The following is a 24,790-nucleotide window of genomic DNA, read 5'->3' as shown; positions in this document are numbered from 1 at the left end:
GGGCAGCTGTTGCTCAGAGGGGGGTAGGTAAGTGCATCCATAAAGCTGCAGATTTCTGCCAGAGGGAGCGGAGCTGGTGCACGGCGATTGCCCTTCGGGAGCCCTCGGCAATGGGGGCTTCTCTTGTGGCACTTAAAACCCGGGAAAAAGACCCCAAAATCTCTCCAGCTTCCAAGTTCTGGTTGGGGGAAGAATTGTGGTGTTCTGGAGCTGTGCATTAAAATGTCAGTTTTCCACAGGCGGGTGTTTCTGTGCGCTGGGACAGTGATTACTCAGGGACAGAGATCATGTGCAGCGGCACAGCTCTGGCAGTGTGGTCACTTGGGGCTGGGGGGAAGAAGATTTATCTGAAACTGGTTTAGGTTGGATCTCAGGAAAAGGTTCTTCCCCCAGAGGGTGGTTGAGCACTGACCAGGCTCCCCAGGGCAGTGGGCACAGCACCAAGGCTGCCAGAGCTCCAGGAGCATTTGGACAAGGCTCTCAGGGACAGGGTGGGATTGTTGGGGTGTCTGTGCAGGGCCAGGAGCTGGGCTGGATGATTCTTGTGGGTCCCTTGCAGCTCAGGATATTCTGTGATTCCGGTTTTGGCATGACCAGGGCAGGTGGCAGTGACAATGCCACTGTCCTCTTTTGTGCCAGTTTGAGATGCCCAGAGGCTGGTGCTGCCTGTGCCTTTGCCATGTTCAGTGTTGGCATTTGTCCAGGTGCAAGGAAACCAGTGGGGCTGCTGTTTTCCTTTGGAAGTGGATCTCAGGGCTCTCTCTGGTCTAGGGATGCTTTTTCATGGCTGGGATTCCCTGAGTGTATTTCAGCAGTGCTTTCTGCCCTAAACCTCAGTGCAAACTTAAAGGATTTATTTCTCAGCTCACAACTGTAACCATCATCAACCTGGTTATTGATGTGCCGGGCTCTGGAAGGATCCGTGGGGTTTGGGTGCTGAGTGGCACTCTGCTTTCGGGGGCTCATGTGGTGCTGGAAGCCTTTCTCCCCGTGATCCTGTGGTTTGGGAGGCTTTTGTGTGACGCTCAGGCCATGAGTGACATGAGTGACATGTCTCCGCTCCAGCCACGGGGACATCCCGCACAATGGCCAGGGGATGCAGCCCGGGGCAGGGGTGTGCTGGCCGGGAGCCACCTCGGGTTTGGAGCCACTGGGAGGCCAGGAGGTGGCACCCAGGGGTGCTGTTGGAGGTGCTGAGACTCTCGGAGTGACCATGGAGCCGCTCCGGCCACGCCGCCGGCGACGGCTCAAGGCCGAGGGGTTCGCGCAGTCTTTGTGCTCCCACTTTGAAGCTCCGGTCTGAAAGTGTTGTAATGAGATTTTATTATGTATTCTGGCAAGGTCTTGTTATTTTGTGTGTGGATTTATTGTATAATGAATTGAGTGATTTTGAAATGTTTTGTGCAACGCTTTTTTGGAAAGGACATTGTATTTTGTTTATGGGATGTGTGAGTTTTTATGAAACTTTATTTAGCTTTTAGCAAGAATAATCTTTATTCAACAAATAGTGCAAATAAATCTTTAATTGAACAAATATGTGCCAACTTTCAAACACAGTAACAAACAATGACATGAAACAAGGAAACTTTGGAACAATGTACAACTTTAAACATGGTATTAAAAAAAAAACCAAAAGGACAAAAAACAACCCAAAACCCTTAACAAAGCAGATTTTGGGCTGTGTAGAAGGGCAGCAGTGCAGTGCACGTATGTGGGACCTGCCAGGCTGAAGGGAGAGGAGCAGGGAGCGCAGTGCTGTTGGTTTTCTGGGAATGCCCAGGGTTGTGGAGGGCTGGGGTGCCCCCAAGGGGGGGTTTTTTGGAGGGAGCGGGCGCTGCCAGCGCGTGCTGGGCTGTGGGACGTGACTGGGCTGAGCGAGCACTCGCAGCTGAGGGGCTGTGAGGAAACGTGGTCTCCAGCACGGCCGGGAGGTGGGTCATACATGTCCCTGTCCTTTCTCAGCTGCCTTCCCGGGCTGGGGGGCACTTCCAGCCCCCCCGGCTCTCCCAGGGGTGCTCCACAGGGTCGAGGCTTTGCGTCTTCCAGACCACCATTGCTTTTGGGCACCCAAGTGTCTCTGCCCTCTGTGTGTTGCTGCAGTGGCCTGTGGTGGCTGCCAGCCCGTGCAGGCCATGGCTCAGCCTGGGAGATGGCTGGAGCATCCCCTCCTCCTCCCTAGCTCAGAGACACCTGCCCCAGCTCACCGGCTTCCCATCCCCTGCACTGCAAATAGCACTGGAAGTCTTTCCTGGGATGGGTTTCCCTGTGTCCCAACTATGGGACACTCATGGTTGTGTCGTGGGCTATGACAAAATGGTCCATGTCTCATATGTGGGTTTGCTTTCCCATAACTGTGGCTCAAGGCACTGTGGTCCCTCCTGCCCCTTCTCCCCCATCTCAGTGTGTCACAGAATCATGGAATGGTTTGGGTTGAGGGAACCTTAGAGATCATCTCTTCCCCCTCCCCCCCCCCCCATGGGCAGGGACACCTTCCACTAGCCCAGGTTGCTCCAAGCCCCATCCAACCTGGCCTTGGACATTTCCAGGGATAGGGCAGCCATAGGTTCTCTGGGCAACCTGTGCCAGGGCCTCACCACTACAGTCTCCATCCCTTGTCCACTTCCATCCATCTGTGAAACTACCATGTCCTGACTTTTGGGGCCCTTCACTTCTGGGTAAGTAAAAACATACCAAGATGTTGAAACACAGGCAGTGAGTGGACGTTGGGATCTGACTCTACTCTGGGCAATGCTGGGGCCATCCTGGTCCTCCGGAGAAGGTTTTCCAGAGCTCTGACCTGCAGAACCCCAGGCTGCTCCAGTGATGGCTGGGGAAGGGGCTGCAGGACCCTTCTGTGCCTTTGTCAAAGCCGGTGTGTGGAGGCCCGAGCTGGGATGGCACCGTGGGACTGCTGGGCCAGGGCTTGCATGGCAGGAGGTTTGTACCAACTTGGCTGGAAATCACTGCAAAACTCTCAAAGCCACCATAAAAGGGTTTACAATGAGGGTAGGAAAGCAAGGGGAAGTGGTTTGTGACCCCTAGAAGCAGGCTCAGAGTGTTTTGCGAGCAGGAGCCGCGTCCTCCAGCTCCGATGAATCGTATTCCTCTGTCAAACTTCCTTTCACTTGTTCAAATATCTTTATCAGAAGTAAATATTTGGGATTAGTTCTGGATTTCCCAGAGTTTGCATCAACCCTGTAGCAAGGGTTTACAATATCCAATGTCTCATCTGTCAGACATAGACAAGTTTCCAAAAAAACCCCCTTTTGCAACCTGATAAGTGACTTTTATTATAGGGAAAAGGGCAGAGTCACCTTTCTGTTTATTTCTTTATTAATCTGATCCTACTGGCTTTCCTTCCTTGTTTCAATTATGGATTATGCTTTTCCCTTTACATCACTGGTCTAGTGGAATGTGTCTCTGCTCATGGCAGGGGGTTGGAACAAGATGATTTCTAAGGTCCCTTCCAACCCAAACCATTCCAGGATTCTTTGCAAACAATTATCCTGAAGTATGGGAGGAGTTTATTACTGAAGATGCTCATATGGCTACTACTTTTCCCTGGAATTTCCTATATCCATGACAAAATAACTTATGGCAGGAGGAGCCCAAACTCCATGTGTGACTTCCCTACACTTTTAAACACCAGGAATATCAGGAATATGGTCCCTGATATTGCTGTCTTTAGAGAAGCCATTGTTATGTGGAGGAGCCTTTTCAGCCCTTCATTGGCCTTTTCAGCCCCTGAAATAGTAACAAAAGAGCTTTTCTTCTAAAAGTGAGCCGTGGAATTGGGTGTTAATGGAAACAAATTAATGCTGAATGGAAAATTCCTTCTCCTCTGTGTTGTGCCATTCTCTTTTTATAGCACAAACCTACCAGACCCCTCTTGAGCTGCCCATACTTTTCCAGGAAGGATAAATGAGGCTTATGTTTCCAGAACTGGGAGCTGGAGGCATCAAACCCCTCCATGTGCCCTTGGGTTGAGCCAACCCAGCCTTCAGACCTTTGTGTGTCCCCAGAAGGGCCTGGTCCTGTTCTGTGCACCCACCTCACCTTCGAACACCCCTTTTTCTTTGGGTTTAGTCTCATTTTCTGTTTCATACAATCCCAGGATCGTTTAGGTTGGAAAACCCTCTGAGCCCATCGAGTCCAACCGTCCACCAGCACTGCCAAGGCCACCACTGACCCGTGTCCCCAAGTGCCACATCCACAGGGCTTTTAAATCCCTCCGGGAATGGGGACTCCACCCCTGCCCTGGGCAGCTGTGCCAATGCCTGACCACCCTCTCCATTAAGAAAATTTCCCTAGCATCCAACCTAAACCTCCCCTGGCATAACTTGAGGCCATTTCCTTTTGTCCTGTTGCTTGGGAAAAGAGTAAATCCCCACAATCTCAGTTCTTTCCTCTTTCTTCCACCTTGTGATTATTTTATATACCTTGAGAATCTGGTCAAGGCTCTTCCTTTTTGGCTGCAAAGTCAAGCTGCAGGCTTTACGTTCCATTCTAAAGTCCTATTCTGGCCCTGTTCTGGGTGGATTTCATCCTTGCAGGAGCTCTGCAGAGCAGGAGATGGTTGGACTGGGCAGAGTTTCACTCCAGTTTGTAAATGGGAAGATGGTGCTGAGGAGCCTCTGTGGCCGAAATGGCAGAGGTGGCTGAGCCACAGTTTTCCAGCCACAACTCCTGAAAGCCAGCCTGGTGTGTTGAGCCACTGTGTCACCACCTCCACCCAGAGCTCTGTGAATTCCCTACGGCTCTTGTTGGCTCTCCTTGCCTTTAAAACAGAGCCAAAAGACCAACTGGGGAGACAAACACCTGCCTGTGTTCTGTTTTGAAACCCACATTGGCTCAGGAGATCAGTGGGCTGATGTCCATGCAGAAGGGATCAGGGGGAGCCATTGATGTGCCAGATGTGTGGTTGTAACATCTGCTGCCTGCGTGGCCATGTGGGAGCGGAGCAGTTGGAGGTGCTTTGCCCAGGATTTCTCATCTTTACTGAGGAAAGGAGGGAGATGATGCCTGAAAGGACTGCGAGTGGTGGTCTCCTCTCTGTGGTAAATCCTCCTTTTTCCTTAGGCAGGACATTGCTTGAATCCATAGAACAGCCAGTGCTGGTGTTGATAGACTTGTTTGATTGATGATTGGATTTTTTTAGCTGTTTCATTTCCCGTTTAGTGAGGAGGGTATAATTCCCTATGGGACCCAGCTATGAGCATCAAAACTGTTTGTCTGGGCTGGGCTGGAGCTCCAAGCACACATGGCCTCCAAGCCTCCATCCAGCAGAAGGTGGGATGGTGACCTTGCTGTTGGGAGCCATCGGTACAGAGAGGATCCGCCTCCTTCTCCTCCCTGAGCCCTGCACAGAGGAGAGGGATGTTCCTCAGACTGAGACTGAGTCACCTCTGGTCCCATGGGATGTGGTGTGGTGATCAGAGTCTGGCATTGGGACTGGTGTCCTTCGAAAAGGCAGGAGGGAAGGAGCACTGGTGGGGTCTTGGTGCTCGGACAGCCCTGGCCAGCTTGGAGAGAGGTCCCAGATAAGTAAGTCCAGAGCTCAGGGCCAGTGTCCTGCTGACCAAGGTGCTGGTGTTCACATTCCTGTCTCACCTGCCTGTGAGGAAAAGCTTTTCCTTGTGCTCAGTGACTATATCCAAGTGCCTTTGCAGGTCTCCCCCGGCATGTGGCTGCTCCTCCACAGGTGAGGGCTCAGAGCTGCCCCGTGGGCTGTGGTGGCCCTGGGTGGGGGGACATTCACACACCTCTGTGGGACGTGCAGGTGTCTGTGTGTCTCAGCACTTGGCTGCTGGACAGTTTTCCCTCAGACAGACCAGGATCCCGTGCAAGCCTTGGCTGCTGCAGCCCTGCAGTAACTCATATCAGCGGATCACCTGCTCCCGCTTGGAAGCAGAAAGTCTTCTCTGGCTCCGTGTCAGCAGCGTATCAGGCCTGTGAACATGTTGGCAGGCAACCTTTCTCTTTCTCAGGCTGTTGGATCACAAGGGGAGGATCAAGCAGATGTCCTCAAAATCCTGCATATCCTGTAGCTGACCTGCAGCCAGCACGGGAAACTTCACTGCTCAGCTCCACGTCTGCAGAATCTTTCCCAGGTCTTGTGAAGGCAGAACCACTTCAGGTCTCTCCATCCCTCCTGCCTCTCCTCGGTCAGTGTTGGGCTCCAGCCTTTGTTGGGCTGCAGGCTCAGAGCAGGTTAAGGTGGGACCTTGTGAAAGACCAGAAAGGTGCTGAGCTTCTCCTGCAGGTGCTGCAAGGAATGTGTTTGGCACTTCAGCTGTTTTTCCATGTGGACCTAAAAAAGGTAATCAGGGCAGCAGGGCTTGAAGGATGTCAATGATTCAACTAAAGAAATCATTTATTTGCACCAAGCTTGGCATTTAAATGGTCCTGGATAGGCAGAAATAGCGTGGGGGATTCATGGTACCTGTCTGAAATAGCTCCCTTGGAGCCCAAGACCAGACGTTGAGGTTTTGGGTTCCAGACCATCCTCTTGTTCCAGGATCTTCCTTTGGAAAGAATGTGACATTCCACACCAGCAGCTTGTACTGCCCCAAAGATCCTCCTCCCGCTTTTGGGATGAAGATTCTGATCTCAACCTGGGAGTCAGAGCACACACTTGAACAGCATCTTAATGAGCTTATGGTTCAAAGCTATTTATTATCTGTTATAACAGACCTTTTATTCCACTGGCAGGCTAATTTGCATGGCTTGTTGTAATTAACACGGTAAAATGTTTAAACAAAAGTACAGCTAGAAATTAAATTTACAGGCATTGAATTCAATAGCATTCGAATAAACCTTTGATTTGTTTTTCTCCTTTGGCAAGAAAGTGATTAGCTCAAATTAAATTTAGGAAAGGCTCTCGACTTGGAATGAGTGGTTTAATGAAAAAAAGGCATCCCAAACTGCCGGAGCAGCTCGGGGGAAAGCTGGGATTTCATTTGCAGGAGGCTGTTGAAGGGAAACTTCACTGTTCTGGGAGGGAGAGGTGTGTGCCCTGAAAACCTGTGTCACCCACTGCTGGCAGGACAGTGGCTTGGCTTCCCATCAGTGCCATTTTTGCGTGTTCTGACACTATTTTGGAAGCACTGAGGGGTTTGTGTGGAGCGGGACAGAGATAGATTGATGGAAATGCTTCCTGGAAGGGTTCAAGGCCAGGTTGGACAGGGCTTGGAGCACTCTGGTCTAGTGGAAGGTGTCCCTGGCCGTGGCAGGGGGTGGAATGAGATGAGCTTTAAGGTCCTTCCGACCCAAACCATCCTGTGATTTTATATTGGTTTGAAAAAATCAACCTGGAGCTGATCCGTGGGTGAAGAGGATGGGAACTGTGCCATGTCCCCTCCATTCCCAGGGAGCTGGAGGTGGTGTCCAGGGACAAGGTGGTTCTGGAAAAGCCTTTTTTGCACTAGAAGAGGCTTCAGCATGTTCGTCCCCAAATAAAGTCATCAAACCCAGGCCATTGCTGCTCTGATTTATGCAGAAAGTGTTACAAAAAATTATGTTGTGAGCAAATGGTCTCTGGGTGAGGTTTAGATTCTCTTCTATTGTTTTGGAACTTTGTTTTTAGTGTTATGGCTGTGATTTGCATAGTTAGAACTAATTTGTAGCGTCTGGGCCCAAGGCTCAGAGTGGTCCATGGGCTGGTATTGAGCTGCTGGAGAGATTAGTGGGTGAGTACGTGTTCCCTGGGGTCAGGGCTGCTGTGATTTATGGCTTGTGGACTCTTGGGGACTGATCCAGTTGGTCTGCAGGAAGTTATGGTAGTCAAAAGAATAACAGTGATGGAAATTACATTGTCTTGGGCAGGTCATGCACGAACTAGATTATTTACTTGTTTATTTATTTATTTGATTTCTGGCACTGCAGCAGGTAGTTTTCCGTCTTGGTTTGTTCTCTCTTTTTAAGTACTTTTGGTATTTTATTTTTTTAACTCCACCTCCTCTTGCTCCTCCATCCACTGGTTGCTCCTGACTGTTTTCAAACCAAACCTTCAGAAGTTCAGGGATGGCTGAGCCGGGACGCTCGTCAGCTGATACAAAATCTGTTTCAAAGCCTGCCAGAGGATTCCAGAACCTTTCTTCTTTGTTTTTTTCTGGGTTTTTTTTCGCTCTCTCCAGGCTCTGTGCTTGTGTAGGCACTGTGTTTATGTGTGTTCTTTCTCCAGACCCTGCTGTAAAGTCTCTCAGGCAACATGTGAGTTCAAGCTGGCGGCGCGAGCCCATGTGCAGGTTTTGGTTACGGCTCTTTGAAAGGACTCTTGCGATCCCATCGCTGCCTCGCCTCTGCTGGGAGATGAGTGATGAGCCCCTCAGCCTGCCCACGGCTGTGGGGGGATGTTAAAATTCTTTGAATGCCCTACAAAATTCCTCCTCACCCCAAAAATTGCCATGCCAAGTCCTGCACGTCGGGGCTGTGATGGCTCAGGCTCCTGTGCCTGCCCGAGGATGCTGATTCCTCCACACAGCTTACATTTCAATGAGCCTTTTTTCCTTCCTAATCCTAATTTCTTTTTAATTTTCATTTGCTATTCATTATCATAGATTATCTCCTTGTCTCTCTGTTTGATCTCTGCCCCAGCCACGCAGTGCACTGGAGATAAGCATTGTTCCTCTACCAGAAGAAAGACAATGACCTCAAACTATATGAAAGCTCATGGTTTGTGTCTTATTTAAGTTTTCTTTTTATTCTTTTTTGGGGTTTTTTTTGGGGGGGGGGTTGAGTTGCCAGGAAAAATCCAGCCCTTTACCCACTGGGTACTGCAGCTTGGGAGTGTTCGCTCTACAGAAAATAGGAATTAATTTTGCACAAGTTGTTTGACTTTGGGATAAACTGGAAAGAAGGATCATTTCGCTGTGACGGTGCCTGCACACAGAGCACTTTGCTGGTTTAGGAGGGATTTGTCAAGCCCAAACTAGTGAGTTTGAAGCAGGAATGAAGCTTTTTCCCTCTCTTTTTGTTTGCCTTTTAGTGTAAAGGGCCTTATGCTGGGGTTTGCAGTTTAAGTCTCTTAATCAGTGATTAACAAAAGGAAAGATGTAAAATTAATGAAGACACAGCATTTAATGCCTGGAGTTTGATAATTGTGCGGTTTAGAGTTTTTTAACTAAAATTAGAGGGGTTTGGTAACATGATAACCTGCTGTTACGTGTCAGAGTTTGAAATTTGTTTTTTCTAACAGTGTTTTTTTAACAGCAGATTTTCCTTGCATTTACTGTCGGTTCCTCTGGCTTCTCTTTTTCTTTTTTCTTTGGAAACGACAAGTTTGGAAATGTTGTTGTTGGAGTTTGGGGGGATTGAGGTGTCATTTTGTGCCTCAGGCAATGGAGACTCAATTTTGGCTGACTGTCCCTGGTCAGCCAGTATGCCCTGTGATGAATATGACCCCAAATGGGTCCCTTTAACCCCAAACCACCCCATGAATGTGTGATTCTGTGTCTGCAGCACCAGCTGGAGCCCGGGGAGCAGCCTTGGAGCGAGTCTGGGCAGGGACAGGAGGGAAGTGGGGAGCAGAGCAGCTGTTCAGGGGATTATTTGTAAAACCCAATGTTATTCATCACCCACTTGTGAATGATAGGCCTCAGATCTGGTTAGGTTTGTGTTGGAGTGTTGGCTTGGTGTCCCTGGGAAAGTGGGAAAGTGGAGCCTCATACTGAGGGATGTGGTTTTGTGGTGCATTTTGTACCAATTTTTGAGAAGTATTGGTAAAGAGGTTGCTTTTTAATATATATATTATATATATTGGGTCTTGGGGATGGGACTCTTTGGGAAGAGATGCTGGAATATGGATGAAGCTTTAAGTGCAGCAGAGCTGAGGGTGTGTGAGAGATGCTGGAGGTGCTAAACTAGGAAAGAGGTGGAAGAGCAGCTTCCATCACTGACTGTTTGCACTTCTCCCTGGCCAAAGTTTCTCAGTGTCCAGCTTTCAGAAAGTGGTGCTTTGTCACTTCACAGAATCATTGGTGTTGGAAAAGCCCTCTCAGCCCATGGAGTCCCCCCTGTGCCCAATGCCCACCTTGTCCCCCAGCCCAGAGCACTGAGTGCCACGTCCAGTCCTTCCTTGGACATCTCCAGGGCTGGGGACTCCAAACCTCCCTGGGCAGCCCCATTCAGTGTTTAACAACCCTTTCCATGAAGAAATTCTTCCTAATGTCCAATTTGAACCTCCCCTGGCACAGCTTGAGGCTATACTTGTAGCAAAGCACTTTTGAGAGGGTCTTGGTGAGACCTCGTGCCTCTCCCGGATCTCCTGGTGCTGAAGAGCAGCCGCTGTTGGTTGTGGTGCTTTGAGCTGTCGCTGCCTTTGATTGGGATTTCTGCCTAATCCTGGGTGATAAATGCACAGTACAAGTACAGCTCCTGGCTAGAGGGATGAGAGCAGCTAATCCACAGAGACACAGCCCAGCCTTTTGTTGGTTCCCATCGAGGGGAGCTGTGCAGAGCAGGACGTGTCAGCGCCCGGGGCCTGACAAAGCGCCACTCGGGGTGTGGGTGAGGCCATAAAGCAGGGCCGGAGGGGAAGGTGTTGGGACTTGCTGCTGGAGCTGCTGCCTGCACACAAACAGCCGGTTCAGAAATCCCTCCTCCCCTTCGGTAATGGAAAACTGACATTTCTTTTGGCATCCCCGAAGAAAGCAAGTTCGGGAGGTTCCGAGTGCTTTGCACGCTCGAGTGATGGGTGATGGGTTTCTTAGCAGTGAGTTGACTTTTGGGGGGTTTACACCTTGTGCTTCTGGGGTGCTGGGCATATTTCATCCCTCTCAGGTGTTCTTGCTGCTTTTCTCTTTTTTCCTTGACTCTAAAAGTTGAAAGAGGCCTTGGGTGGCTCCTCCTTTGAGTGGTGACCTCGCAGCATAAAGTTGTCTGACTTTGTGCTCTCCCCGATGAGTGATATATGTGAGCATCTGGGAACAAGGGGGGGATCATTAATGTTCCTGAATTTCTCTAGGATCCCTTCCCAGCACTGGTGAAATGTTCCCCCTTAATCCCAGCCCCGTGTGTGGAGCTGCCATGTGGAGATAGAGCAAAGCACTTAGAGGAAAGTGGGAAATGGGCTATTTTGGGAATCTGGCATATTCTGGTCTTGCCAAGTGTTTCTGAATTAGTCCAGTGGATGCATCTGTTGAGTTTGCCTCTGATCCAGAGCAATGTGTTCTCCTCCTGCCTCTCTGGGCATGGTTTAATTATTTAAATTTAAAAATACAGCCGTAAACTGGAGGTGAAGGTGCTGTCGGGGCAGTGGGAGCTGCCACCAAAATACCATCATCTAAATGGTGGTGTCATTCCAAAATAATCCATTTATTTGTTTTATTGGTAATTTCTATTCTCTGCTACTTCTGGAAGCTCCATTACAAGAGGCTGGTTCCTCACACTGCTGTGCTCACTCCACGTTCCATCTCATCCCTGTGTTTCCCCAGGCTAATAATGAAAATCAAGTTGTTTTCTCTGCTTGAAAAGCAAAGGAAGGTCAGAACTGAGTCTGATGTGATCCAGACCAAGCACCTCCCTCTCCTTTGGGGTGGTGGGTGTCTGCTCTCTGGGAATTAAAACCACCAGAAGCATTTCTCACCTTAGACCTCGAGCTCTCTCCCCAGGATTCCCAGTGTCCTTGTCTCCACGTGGCAGCCTCAGTCATTGCTTTTTCTCATTGCAGTGTTACAAATTTCTGCTTTCCTGGATTTTATTTGTGGGGTTTTCAGGCTTAGCAGGTAATGGTTATAAATGGAAATTTGAGTGTGCCACGTGGTTTCTGGCTGCAGTAAATTCATTCCCCCGCGGGCTCCGGGACATATCCCATGTGTTTTCTCCAGTGCAAATGGTTGTTTAAAACATCCATCTGCTTTATCTGCTGTTGTGTTTACAGTTGTCCTTTGTAGTTCCCGGCAGCATCTCCTCTCTGCTGCTTTTGTTTATTTAAGGTTATGGTAAAATATCCCCCTCATTTGGGGCTGTGTGGGAGCCTTTCCCAGCCTGGCTGATCCCAGGGGTCAGAGGAATAAATCATGACACCAGGATCACCCTGAGAGCCCTGGGGGGGTTCTGGCAGTGGTGGTTCGAGCTGGTCCCTGATGCTGCCACTCCTCAGAAATGGGGTTTTAGCCAGATCCTTCCCTTGACCTTCCAGAGCCCTGCAGGCAGTGGGGCTGATCATTATCAAAAAAATAAAGGGTTTAATCCACTCAATTTGTAGCAAAAGCTGACCAGTGGAATAGTCTTTGTTTGGGTATTGAATTGTGTGATGTCCTGGTTGTCTGTCCGAGATGATTTAGAAAACCAGTTTCAGCTTTAGAAGAAAAAAAAAAAATTAAGAATACAACAAACAAACCCAAACCAAACTGTCTGAAAAATCCTATGAGGATATACTTGATACTTTTTCCTGGCAAAAGCTAAACATTTTCCATCCTTCTTCAGTTTCAAGCCTTCTGAAGGTTTATAGGTCCTTCTTCAGCACGTGGTGCTGTCTCTCCGTGTCCATGTCCATGCTGGAGCCACAGGGTGCACACGAGGGGCTGCCCCAGGCACCCCCAGGGCTACACAGGCTTCAGAGTTATCCTCAGGTTTTGTGTCCCCATCATGGGCAAAATGTGACCCGGGGTGACATTTGGAGAAGTTGCAAAATTCTGTCTGTAAACAGTGTTTTATTTTTTTTCTAACACCGAGCCCCGAGCGATGTCACTGCTGGTCTCGCACGGAAAAGCGGGAAAATACTCCCTGGCTGCAGGAGGGGGTTGTTTTCCTAATTTTCCTTCACTACAGCAGTGCTTCCTGTTACTGGTGAGTGTGTGGAGTGCCTGGATGAGACCCCCATGTGCCATGTGAGGTGTGTGTTGGAGTTCCAGTTGGGACACTGGAGATGGACTTTGGGCAAGGGCCTGGAGGGACAGGATGAGGGAGAACAGCTTCCCAGTGCCAGAGGGCAGGGTTAGATGGGATATTGGGAAGGAATTGTTGGCTGGGAGGACGGTGAGGCCCTGGCACAGGTTGCCCAGAGAAGCTGCGGCTGCCCCATCCCTGGAAGTGTCCAAGGCCAGGTTGGAGCAACCTGGGCTAGTGGAAGGTGTCCCTGCCCATGGCAGGGGTGGAACTGGGTGGGCTTTAAGGTCCCTTCCAACCCAAACCATTCTGGGATTCTGTGGTGGCAAGTTCCCTGCCCTCTGCTGCTGGAATTGGGTCAAAAGCTGCTGGGCAACTCCAGTAGCCCCAGCCAGCTTAGTCCTCATTTTAAGAACTGTGCAGAAATTTTTTTCCTGACTCCTTTTTTTTTAACCTTCCAGTTCTTTTAGTCTGCCAGTGCCTCGGTTTGTCCATACATCGGAGAAGCAGCTGCTGCAGAGGCACGAGCATTATCCACCCGCTTAAAATACTACTTAAATACTTAAACTCCTCTCAACAAACAAGTCAAACTGTACAAAAGCTTTTTTCTTTGGGCGTCAGAAAGTAAGAACATGTGATGAGGGAGCTTGAGCGGGCGCTGCTCTCGCACCAGAGCTGACACAGCCCGACGTGAGGCAGCTGTGCAGCATCTGGGCTGGCTCTGGGGATGGAAACATCTGGCTGGTCCGACGGCCCCGGCCCGCGCCGTGGGAGCTGCTGTGCCGGCTGCTCCTCTGCAGCCTCTGCTGCCGTTTGAAGACGAGCGAGAGTCGGGTTCAGCACTTCAAAGCCCGGAGCAGAAAGGCTTGGCCTGCACAAGCTGCCACCTCTGCCTCCTGTGCTGGTGCTGCGGTGGCTCTCGGTGCTGTGGTTGAGGTTGGTTTGCTGAAAGCATCACGGGGTTCCTTTGCTCAGCCCCACGGCCCCTTCGCCGGTGCTGTGCCGCTGCGGGTCCTGCTCGCGGGCCGTGGGGTTTGGGGCCGGTTTGTGCGCGCTAAAAGCAGCGCTGCTGCCATGTGGAGACGGAGCAGGGAATGTTGTTCTCATTAGGAATCCGTCTGGTCCTTGCAGCAGCAAGTGGAGCTGGGTTTGGCAGCCCCAAAGCTCAGCCTAGAGACGACTGGGGAAGTGCATGTTGCTGGTGTTCGGGACCGACTGTGTGAGATAGTGCCTTGTGGAAAATTCACATTCCTGAATTCCTCCCAGCTCTTTTCCCGTAGTTTCCGTTTCTACAGCACATCCTGGTGTTTCTCGTGCAGCTCATCCCTCAAAGCTCAGTTTTCTGCTGTTCCACTGCAGGCAGAGTTGTGGGTTAAGAGGTCCCTGGGTCGAGCAGCACGATGCGCGTGGTCGGTCCCATGGCACCTCACCGGGCACTGCCCCTGCAGAACCATCAGGGGTCCCATGGGCCTCCTCTGGCCCCCTCAGCTGCCCAGATAACCTAGAGCACGTTCAGAAGGGTGAGGAGATGGCACAGCTGGCAGGTGGGGCCAGGCTGCCATAGGCTTTGCTTCTGAGACGATCCACAGGTGAAGTGCTGTGGGTGTTGTTTCCCCTTGTGCCAGTGGTTTGGTGTGTGCCAGGGCTGTAAGAGCTGCTCCTGAACCCAGAGGGTTACCCTGGAGACAGGGTAAGCCCAGCCAGGAGTGGACTAAACAGCAGCAGAATTTGGGTTATTTTTACAATGAGGTGGTAAAACACTGGCACAGGTTGCCCAGAGAAGCTGTGGCTGCCCCACTCCTGGAAATGTCCAAGGCCACATTGGATGGGGCTTGGAGCAACCTGGGATAGTGGGAGGTGTCCCTGCCCATGGCAGGGGTTGGATCTGGATGAGGTTTAAGGTCCCTTCCAACCCAACCCATTCCATGATTTTGTAATTCCAGTTTTTGGTGAGCACTGCATTTATCTGGTGGCCGCTTCTCCGGAGCCAAGTGCTGAGCAGCCCCTTGGTGCTTCCTGGATCTGGGGCTCAGGGGGACATTCCCTCCTGCCCCCATTCCCGTGCTGTGTCCCATTTGCTTCCAAGGAGCCCCTGTGGGATCCAGAGTGGGGCAGTTCCCGCACAGAAGGACCATCCCTGGCACACCAGGGCACCACACCCAGCCCTGCCCTGCAGGGACTTGTTGCCGTCGCTGGGCCCCAAAACGAAACAGGCGCTCGCGGGGCTGTTAATCCCGTCTGCGTGAGCTCATGGGCTGCTTGACGTTAATTGCGGTAGACCTGATTAATTAAGCAACAAAGCATAATTTATTTGAGCAGATTACCTGTACAGAACTAACCAGGCAGCCGCCGTCTCCCACCACAATTCCGTGAGTTCCTGCAGGAATGGGAATCGCCGTTAAAACCTTCACCCTCCAAGTGGATGCCTGGGTAATAATCTGATTATTTCCCAGTTACTTTAGTGGGCTGTTTGTCCTTGTACTGGATGTATTATTTAATGGAAGTTACATTCACAGCAGACTTGTTTTCATTTTAATGGCAATACAGTTTGATTTGGCTACTTGATTCCTTCCTCCTGTTTCCTCCCCTTCCGTTTTTCTCCTTCCAATAAAATGTCATAAAAATTAATCATAGCTGAAGGCCAAATTTAACATCCAGATTGAGAAAACAGGATTTTAAAGCCCTTGTGCTGGAAGGAAAAACACACTTGGACAGGAAGTCTTGGGTTTGTTATGGAGCAAGGAAAAATGTTTATAAAACTTTTTATCATAGAATCAGGGAATCACAGGGTGGTTTGAATTGGAATGGGCTTGAAAGATCATCCAGTTCCACCCTCTTGCCATGGGCAGGGACATCTTCCACTAGACCAGGGTGCTCCAAGCCCTGCCCAACCTGGCCTTGGACACCTCCGTGAACACCTTATCTGTCTAAACAGCAAAAAGGTTTCAAAATTCTGAAGATTTCCCACAAAAAGGGTAGGAGTGGCTGCCTGACAGCAAGGACAGAATGAAGTTCATGAATTCCCAACGTCTGACAGATGTTGTCCTGTAACTTTCTCCCATAGAGATCATCTCAGTGAGTGAATCCAAACTAGTTCTTTGCTGCAACTGGTCCCACCTCCAGCAGTGGGAGGTAGATGTAGAGTTTGTGGGAGTTTGTGTAGAACGTAGATAAAAGGATAAATACCAGAGAACTGAAAAATGGCAACAGAGCACTGAAGGTCTTTGCTGGAGCAGCACCTAATTTGGGGAATTTTTTTTTAAGGGAGTTGTGGCCTTGAGGGGGATTTTGCTGTTGACCTCATGCTGTCCTGGATGTACTGGAGAAGATCCAGGTCAGGGACAGCAATAGCAAAGGTGCAGATGGAGAAAGCAGAAGGAAAAAATATGGTTGATATTGAGTCTCTGAAGGTTGGGTTCTCCCAAAGCAAGTGTGTGCTGTGCTTTATAAGAGTGTCCATATTTGGATAATATAAATACTAAAATAAGGAAAGAATTGCTGTTGGTATGCAGGAGGAGAAACCATGACCTCCATATGGAGGGGGACACAGCCCAGCTGGCTGAAAATGGGCCTGAAAAGGACTACAAGGGCTAATTAAAATGTGAAAAACTGTGAATTCCTACTAATAGACAGCAGATCCTGCCTGGCACTGGTTCACAGCTATATTTGATTTCCTTAGGAGACAAAAGGAACTGATTTAAGTTCCTTACCTTGCGCTGACATTGATACTTTTCAGTGCTTTAACCAGCGTGTTCCCAGCGAGGGGCTCTGTTCCCGCAGCTCTGCTGTGCCGGACCCGGACTCTGCAGCAGGAACCTCTTACTCCTGCTACCAGTAAAAAATTTACTGCAGGTGTCTTCATATGCAGTGTTAAACTCAGCTCTGACCTTGTTCTCCTCACATCTGGCTTGTGTTTCAGCTCTCCCTCCAGTGCCAACAGGTGGAAGGAGTGGGGAGCCTCGGCCGTGGCTCGGAGTGGCTGCACTGCTGAGGTCTGGTCCATCCCAGGGGCATTGTGTCTCCATCCAGTGTCCCTGTGGGAGCCACCAGCCAGAGGCAGCTCCAGAGAGAGGTGTCTTGAGACAACTGTTTGGACAGACATCCTCGTAAACCAAATCACTGTCTTCCAGGCTTGAGGTGATGCTGGTTTGGTGTCAGATTTAGCTGTTTAGGTGCCCCTGCTACGTCAGTGGAAGTTGTGGTGTGCGTGGAACCAGGGATTTGCACTGTGCACCTGGTTCCATTTTATACTGAAACAGATTTTCTAGGGGGATTTATGACGGCAACTGTTTTTCTCAGGGTTCCATAAGTTATTCTCCCTGTGCTGTAGGAATTCCAGAACCTTCCTTCTCCAGAGTTATACCCTTCCCTTCTCCCATGAAGAGCAAATCCACCTGCCTGCTGCTTCTGCCCTGCCAGGGTTTACCTGCTTTTGCTCCAGGTTCCCTGAGTCGATAGAACATAAAAACCAAGTGATGTGTTCAGTTGGGTCAGCGGTGGGAATATAAATGTTTGGTGTGTTGCTTTTTGAACGAAGCTAAGTTTTAGATGGGGAAGGTTTAGATTAGAGGAAAGGAGGAAATTCCTTTTTGGAATTGGAGTTGCAGTACATGAGGTGAGCACTGCTGGTGTAGATCTACTTAAAGGTCTGTGACGTGTGTGACAAGGAGGAAGGGAGAGGGAAGGGTTTGGTTCTGAAGGGAAGTTTACAAGATGTGTTTCACCCTCCAATGACAGTGAATTCCCCGTGTTCGTCCCGGTGGAATGAGGGGACTGATAGCTGCCAGTTGGATTTAGTGTTCTGTGCTGCAAAATACTGGGCAATGAAGTTAAAACACCAATAAAAGCTTAGGAAAATAGGCTCCCTCCTCTTTCATTGCTCTCCAGGGGTTGTTACCTCAGTCCCTAGAAGACCTGGAGTGTGACTCCCTGGCCTTCTCCAAACAGGGATTGCGCAGGCCTTGTGCAGGGGCTTTTCAGCCCAGGGACAGAGCTGCTCAGCAGGCTGAGAGCACCTCGAACTCTCTTCTTAGGAGTGCTGGTGGCATGTTAAGGACTGTAGGTGTGCCAGGATGGGAGTTCCTGCCTGCTGGCAGGAGCTGGTGCAGTGCTCCTGGTCCATGGCATTCCTGGTCCACCTCCACCTACGAGGAGGTGAACCATCTACCAGGGTCATTTCTGTTTTCTAGTGACCAAATACTCACTTGGCTCCTTGGTTGTCACGCGTGAAGTTCCTCGTGTGTATTGGGACAGAGGTGGCTCTGCTGCTACAGCTCCCACACAGAGCTGTAGGTCAGTCCCTCCTCCCACCCAAACTTCCCACCTGGATAGGATCCTTAACATCACTGGTGCTTCTGTTCTCTGGATTATTGGATAGCTTTGGGTAGAAAAAGCTTTTGGAGGTCCCCGTTGGGTCTGAAAGCCTTGGAGAGGATCCTCGTGTGCAGGTGGGAGCGAGGGGGAGCTGTGGTGCGTTCACACTGACTCCAAGCTGATGGTTTGTGCCCCTGGGACCTCGGGTTTCAGGGTGAGCAGCTGGACAGAGCAGGGGTGTGCCTGGTGTTGAGAGTGGAGGTGAGAGAGGTGAAGCAATAGGGATCAGAATAGTTGCAGGCATCTTGACATCGAGGATCATACTTGGGCTCCCTGCAGAAAAAAGCTGGTGGAGGGGTTTGTTACGGAGTGTAACCTGCTCCAGACCCATGGAAAGGGTGCACACAGCCAGGCTGGGAACACCAGCTTTGAGGAAGGCAGGTGGGGGAGTGGAGAATGTATAATAATCTCTGCTCTCTCCATCACACCCCGTGCTCCTCTCCCCCATGGTATTTATCATGTTCCACAAGTTCTGCACTCAGGGCTGTGGCTTGTCCTGCAGACAAGAAATGGTGTCAAAGTTTTACCATGTTGAAATGGGAATTGTTTACTCTTTCACTGCTTGCATTTTTATGAGGAGCAGGGAACGATGACAAAAGCAAGACTTAAAATATGTTGAATGGGGTTTCTTTTCATAAAAGCAAAGCTGCTCCCTGAGCTTCTTTCTAGTCTGCTTGAAAATAAATTATCTACTTGATTTTTTTTTTTATTTTTTTTTGCACCACGTGTTACCAGAGGCAAATTTCTGGAGGACAATGGGGCTGATATTCAAGTAGCTGCTGCTCTGAACCACAACCTCCGACTGCTGAACTTCAGAGCGCCAGAAAAACAACAGTATTGCTTGCAAAGAATGCAGCTGCAGAGCCTGGCCTGGCTGTCAGGCTCCTCACACTACTGATCTCCCCAACTGCAAACGAAGAGGGAATTTGACTTTAACAATACCCCCAAACAATCGTGCAAGGGGATGATTTCATGCTTTTTTTTCCTCGGGTGCTTTAAGACACTGAGCTGTAGCAGAGTGTGGGTTTCTTGATGAGATCTAAAGCTGGCTGGACTTGTTTTCTCAGGAGGAATTGGAAGCTGTTGGATGCAGAGGATCTTAGGAGGTTTTATTAGTGATGAAGATGTTCTGAAAGACTTTGCCAGAACACACTTTTCAACAAGAAGGGCTTGTGCATCTGCAGGTTTGAGTGTTTGTCCCAGTTCTGCAGGAAGGTGACACTTGTTCTTGCTACCAACTTGGCTTTACCTAGGGAAAAAATCCACCTTTTGTGCATAATTGCATAGGTTGGGTTATATTTTTCCACTTTTCTTGTTTCCAAGCCGTTGACTGTTGGAAATACATTTCCTTGGTGTCCCGTGGTTCTTTGAGAGGCTTTTGACCAGGACTTGCAGTGACAGGACAAGGAGGAGTGGCTTTGAGCTTAAGGGGGGTAGATTTAGATGGGATATTGTGAAGAAATTCCTCCCTGTGAGGATGGGGAGGCCCTGGCACAGGTTGCCCAGAGAAGTTGTGGCTACCCCTGGATCCCTGGAAGTGTCCAAGGCCAGGTTGGAGGGGGCTTGGAGCAACCTGGGCTAGTGGAAGGTGTCCCTGCCCATGGCAGGGGGTGGGACTGGATGCTCATCAAGGTCCCTCCCCACCCAAACCATTCTGTGACCCTGTGATTCACTCCTGTAAAATGTTTCTGAGGGATGTGCATTATTTAAGGCATTTGTAGAGTGATGCACTAAAATATGGAAATTTGAGAGTAACTGCAGCACTCAGGCCTTGGTTTTCTTACTGCTCGTGGTTTGTGTGTCCAGTCATAACTCTGAGGTACATTTGGGGCTCACAGCCTGAAGAAAGCTTCCTATTTTATGGTAACTTAAAGAAACATGGGGGGTTATATAAATAATTTTTTATTCCTTCTTGTGTAGATTGTGGGATGTCCATCCTTACAAATGAGTTTCTGAGTGACCACAGGCTCCAATATTTTGGGAGTTCCCACAGTGCTCCCTTGACATCCATCCCAGGACAACTTTGTCCCACGTTTCCAGCACAGGTTCTGCAGGGAAAATCAGCTCTGTTCTATGTATGCCTTTGTTTGTCTTTGTTTTGGTGAGAGAAACCAAGGTAGAACCAATTCCCCCGGTGAGACTTGCCTGTGCTATTGTTTCACAGGTTATTTTGAGGTCTGGCTTCCCCCTGGGATTTTTCCTCTCTTGGTTTTTTGACCTTTTTGCATCCTATAGTGATTCTCTTGATTAGAATGACTGAGCTGTAATGGCTTTACACGGTGTTTCTAAAATTAAAGGTAATTTGAGGGCTTTGATTTGGGGGAGGAGGGAAATGGGGGTGGTTCAGACTTCTCTGTCGCTGGGGCAGAGCCATGCAGGGAAAATACCTGCTCCCAAGAGAGAAGTTGTGTGTGCTGGGCTCCTCAAAAATACTCTGGCTCTGGAAGTGCAGAGTCTGAGAGAATCAGTTCTCTGTGACTTTGAGGATGAGGAGTTTCAGTGAAATCATGGATGAGGTAATAATTCCTTTTAGACCTTCCAGGAGGGATGTTGCCACAGCCAGGGTGCCCCATGATCCACAGGGTGATGCAGAGGTTTGGGTGGGAAGGGATCTTAAAGCCCACCCAGTCCCACCCCCTGCCATGGGCAGGGACACCTTCCACCTTCCAGGCTGCTCCAAGCCCCATCCAACCTGGCCTTGGACACTTGCAAGGACGGGGCAGCCACAGCTTCTCTGGGCAACCTCTGCCAGGGCCTCCCCACCCTCACAGGGAAGGATTTCTTCCCAATATATTATTAATATCCCGGGGGTGATGAATGGAAAAATCCTCACTGCCCTTCCGAGCGGTGCCGGCTGCGCTCCCAGACGGACACAGACAGGCCCTTCATGGCCATGCCAGCAGCCCCAGTGTCCCCCCACCTCCCACAGCTGCAGCCCCTGAACAAGGGAGCCCTTGAGTCATGGGAGAGAGACTTGACCTTCCTCAGTGCTGGAGCTCGGGGCTGAATGGGGCATTCCTGGGGTGGCTGCAAGGGCTTCCTTACCCTTTGCCCTGTCCCTGGTGCCCACAGTGACTCTTAGCACTCCCTCCCTCCCTGCCTGGACCTCTGAACCCTTCTGAGCCAGGCACTGGAGGTTAAATGCCATTGTTTGCATAATTAAAAGCCCTGTGGAAGTATTCCCTCAGGCTGAGCGTGGAGTACTGGTGTGTCACTTCTTCAGGGAAACAGGGGTTTGTACCAGTTGTCTCAAAACAGCAGCTCGTGTGGTCACAATAAAAAATGCAGGCTTTATTGTTTTATTTCCTAAGTAAAAGGTGTGTTTCAGTCGTTCGCCCCTCACTGTCATTTCTCTTTCCAACTCAGTCTTATTAGAAACACAGAGTTTAGTGGGCAGATTACTTTTAGCCAATATTTAGTGTTTTTCTGAGTGATGAGTGACATCAGAATAAAACCTGGGTGAGAGCAGAGCAGCAGAGCGGAGGTTGTTCAGCCTGGAGGAACAGCCTGTTCCTGGGAGAAACAGCCTGTTCCTGGGAGAAACCTGTTTGCTTTGACACCACTGGGGTTGTACCATTACAAAATCTGCTCAGGACGAAAAGTGTCAGCTTTGGGCATTGTGCTGGGAGCAGCTCGTGTGTCACTTGGCCAGATCCACGGGGTTTGGGGGCAGGAGGCTGCACATCCCAACGGGCTGGTTCTCCACTGCTTCCTTTTCAGTGCCTCTATTTCATCGTGTTTGGTAAAGCTCCAGTAAGGCATCCAAGCAATAACAGCATTTCACTGACATCTTAACCCGAATTATAATGCAATTTGTCCCTTCCATTAGTTCTGCAATGTTTCAACTTGAGTTAAATAAGTGGTTTAAAGAAAAATTCACTTTTTTGCTCATCCCTTGCTCTGCTGTGTCGTGGAAGGTGCTGGTGGTGCTCACAGGAGCCTCCTGCTCCAGTGCTCCGTGCCTGGGGCAGCCCAGTGGGGTGTGGGAGGTTTGGGAAGGTGGGCACAGGGAGCTGTGCCCCTTGTACTCACCAGTTACCCCTTGCTGTAAAAGAGACCCTTCGGTTCTCCATCCAACCCTGCGATTGTCCTTCCTTAGGCAGGTAAATTTTTCTCATCGTTGCTTTTTTGGAGATGTTTAAAAGTCTGATGGTGCACGTAGTGAGGCATTTGGGAGCTGATCCCAGGTCATCCCGCAGTGTTCCGGGGCCCTTTCAGCCACAACGGCTGAATCATTGCAACGACAGAAAAGCAGGAATTTTGCAGGCAGTGCAGACCTGCCTGCACATGGACAGAGTGAAACAGAAACACCCTGGGAACCTGAGGACCGCTCTGAGGGTTTCTTTGTGGGAAACCAAAGGGTTTCCAAACATATCCCGTCGGTGGGTCTGCACTGGAGCTTGTTGGAGTAAAGCAAGATGCAGGTGTGAAATCTGAATGAAGCAGGACTGGGATGCTGAGGTTGGAAGGAGAGGTGTGTGCCTGGGAAATCACTTGGGAATGGCCTGGAGAGGGGAGGTGAGAGCCCCGGGGCTTGTCAAAGCAAAGAGGCCTTCAGTGATTATTCCCATTGATAGGGACTTTTATGGGCTGTAGCTTAAGAAGCTGCTCTCTTATCCAGCCATTCACAGGAGGTGTTTATTCTCCTCTGCTCTTTCAAAGATGCTTTTGATGCCACAGGTTTTGTTCTCAGAACAATAACGTGCTTGATAACCTTTGGGGCTGCTTTTTGAAGCCTCTTGGTTCTTGTCTTGAGCTGTGTTTGGGTTTTCTGTGCTTTTACAGCTTAAATAACTGTGATTGGGTTTATTCAGCATCAAGAAAACCCCATCCTAGTGGGAGCAGCCCTGGCTGCTGGTGGATGCAGTAACACACAGAAGGTGTTTGGTCCCCAATAAATCTTTGAATTCCTTATTTTATGAAGTGGGAATAGCTGGGGAAAATGCCACTGGTGATGAGCTGCCATGCCCGGGGGTAGCTGGGAGACTGGTTTCTTAGCCCAAATTACAATTTCTGGGTTGGGATGTTGATTTAAAGCCTGTGAAAGAGTTTTAAAGGCACCAGCAATTTTTTCCTGAATAAGAGGTCACTACATAAAAGTTTTGCCTCTTGGAAAAGCTTGTGTTATAAATGTTGTTGCTCTAGGTTTAAAGTGTTAATTTATGTGGCATATTGGGTTGGATTTAAAGGTCCCTGAAGACCTTTGAATCTCAGTAGCTAATAAGGCTTGCAGAAGAGAGCTTCGGAGAGGAAAAACTTACTGGCAGTGAGTAATGCTGGTGAAAGAGCTCCAGGATTGAGCCAGTTTTGCAGAGAATAATTAGAAATGATCATGTCGGCCTTTAGTGTGTTTGATTATTTCCAGTATAGATCTCCTTGTGTCCCTGTCCTGCAGCCCCCCCATTTGTCAGGGAAGGATTCTCCCTGCTGATACCCCTCAGGTTGAGTTTCCCTAAGTCTTACACTGCTTCCAAGGGGACACAGCTGCTTGGGATGAGCTGAGCATGCCTGTGCAGCCACCTCACATCTCCCTTGGCTCTCCCACTCTATCCCTGATGGAATGGGTTTGGTGTTCAGACTCCAATCTCTCTTCTCAGCTAAACCAGCCCTTCAAAAATGCTTGGACTTGTCCTTTCTCTTCCAGCTGGCCTTGCTGAACTTCTTTCACCCCGAGGAAAAGCTGCACGTTGGAGAAGAAGGGAGACGTGTCCGCCGCAATAAAAGGAGTAAAGGCAGCGAAGGGCCCGACGGTGAGTCCTGCTCAGCTTCTCTCTGATTTTGATTCCCTTCCAGATGAGGAATTCCAGGAGTTCTGATTTCTGCAACTGTAGGTCAGGTGATTTTGTGTGAATTTAATGCTGCTTAGGAATTCCACCCTTGACTCCTCTGACAGCGAGCTCTGTGCTCGTTTTAGGCAGTAATTTGTACTTTTATGCCTTTATTTGTTGTTCTGCACACCTGTCTCTGCTCGAAGTCATCAAGGAGCTATTCATAATCCAACAAACAGCTGGGAACATCTGGATCATGAAATGGTAACTGCTCTAAGGGGGTTTTGCAATGCAGTGGAGTCTCAGGTGGGTTGAAAGCCCGTGTGAAGGGAAGTCAGAGTTGGATTAGAAGAGTGGAAAGGTACCTGATTTCAGTGTGAGGGATTTAATTTCCCATTCTGTATTTTTGTGATTGTCATAACCCTAAGACATGAGCATTTCCTCCCGGAAGAGCTCCTGTGGTTGCCAACTGCAGGAAAGCACAGGTGCCCTTTTATATGGAGAGGAGAAAGGACTGGATGCCAGGGACAGTGGGGAGGGGAATGCTGCAGCAGTGGTCTGTGTGTGGCTGGGTGCCTGCTAAGCCCGAGGCCTGACTATGTTATAATCCTCTTGGCTGTCGTTAGTTTTCCTGTCCAGCTCCATGAGTTTCCCATCTCCCCTGAAACCTTTGCGATTTCACAGTGGAAAAGCATTTCCCTGTGGCTCTGCTCCAAGAAAAAGCTTGGTGAAACTCCCTGGATTCCTCTTCCCCGGAACGCTGACAAGTATGATGCATTTGGTACAGACTCCCTGAGTGATTCCAGCTCCGTGTGGTCCAT

At 49.6% G+C, this 24,790-nt stretch overlaps 1 protein-coding gene across 2 annotated transcripts in view; it reads left to right on the top strand.

The window, feature by feature from the left end:
* Window positions 1–24,790, top strand: part of EDA (ectodysplasin A) — a 65,467-nt gene that overhangs the window by 14,875 nt on the left and 25,802 nt on the right. For both annotated transcript variants that reach the window (XM_017819352.1, XM_017819351.1), the window contains exon 2: window positions 23,846–23,951. In XM_017819352.1, the coding sequence (XP_017674841.1) occupies window positions 23,846–23,951 (106 nt within the window). The remainder of the gene's footprint in view (window positions 1–23,845; window positions 23,952–24,790) is intronic.

Source organism: Lepidothrix coronata, unplaced genomic scaffold (genome assembly GCF_001604755.1).
Source record: "Lepidothrix coronata isolate B3197 unplaced genomic scaffold, Lepidothrix_coronata-1.0 Scaffold73, whole genome shotgun sequence".
Classification (NCBI taxonomy): Eukaryota; Metazoa; Chordata; class Aves; order Passeriformes; family Pipridae; genus Lepidothrix; species Lepidothrix coronata.
Note: the sequence above shows the minus strand (reverse complement) of the source record. Positions and strands in the feature narration are given on the sequence as shown.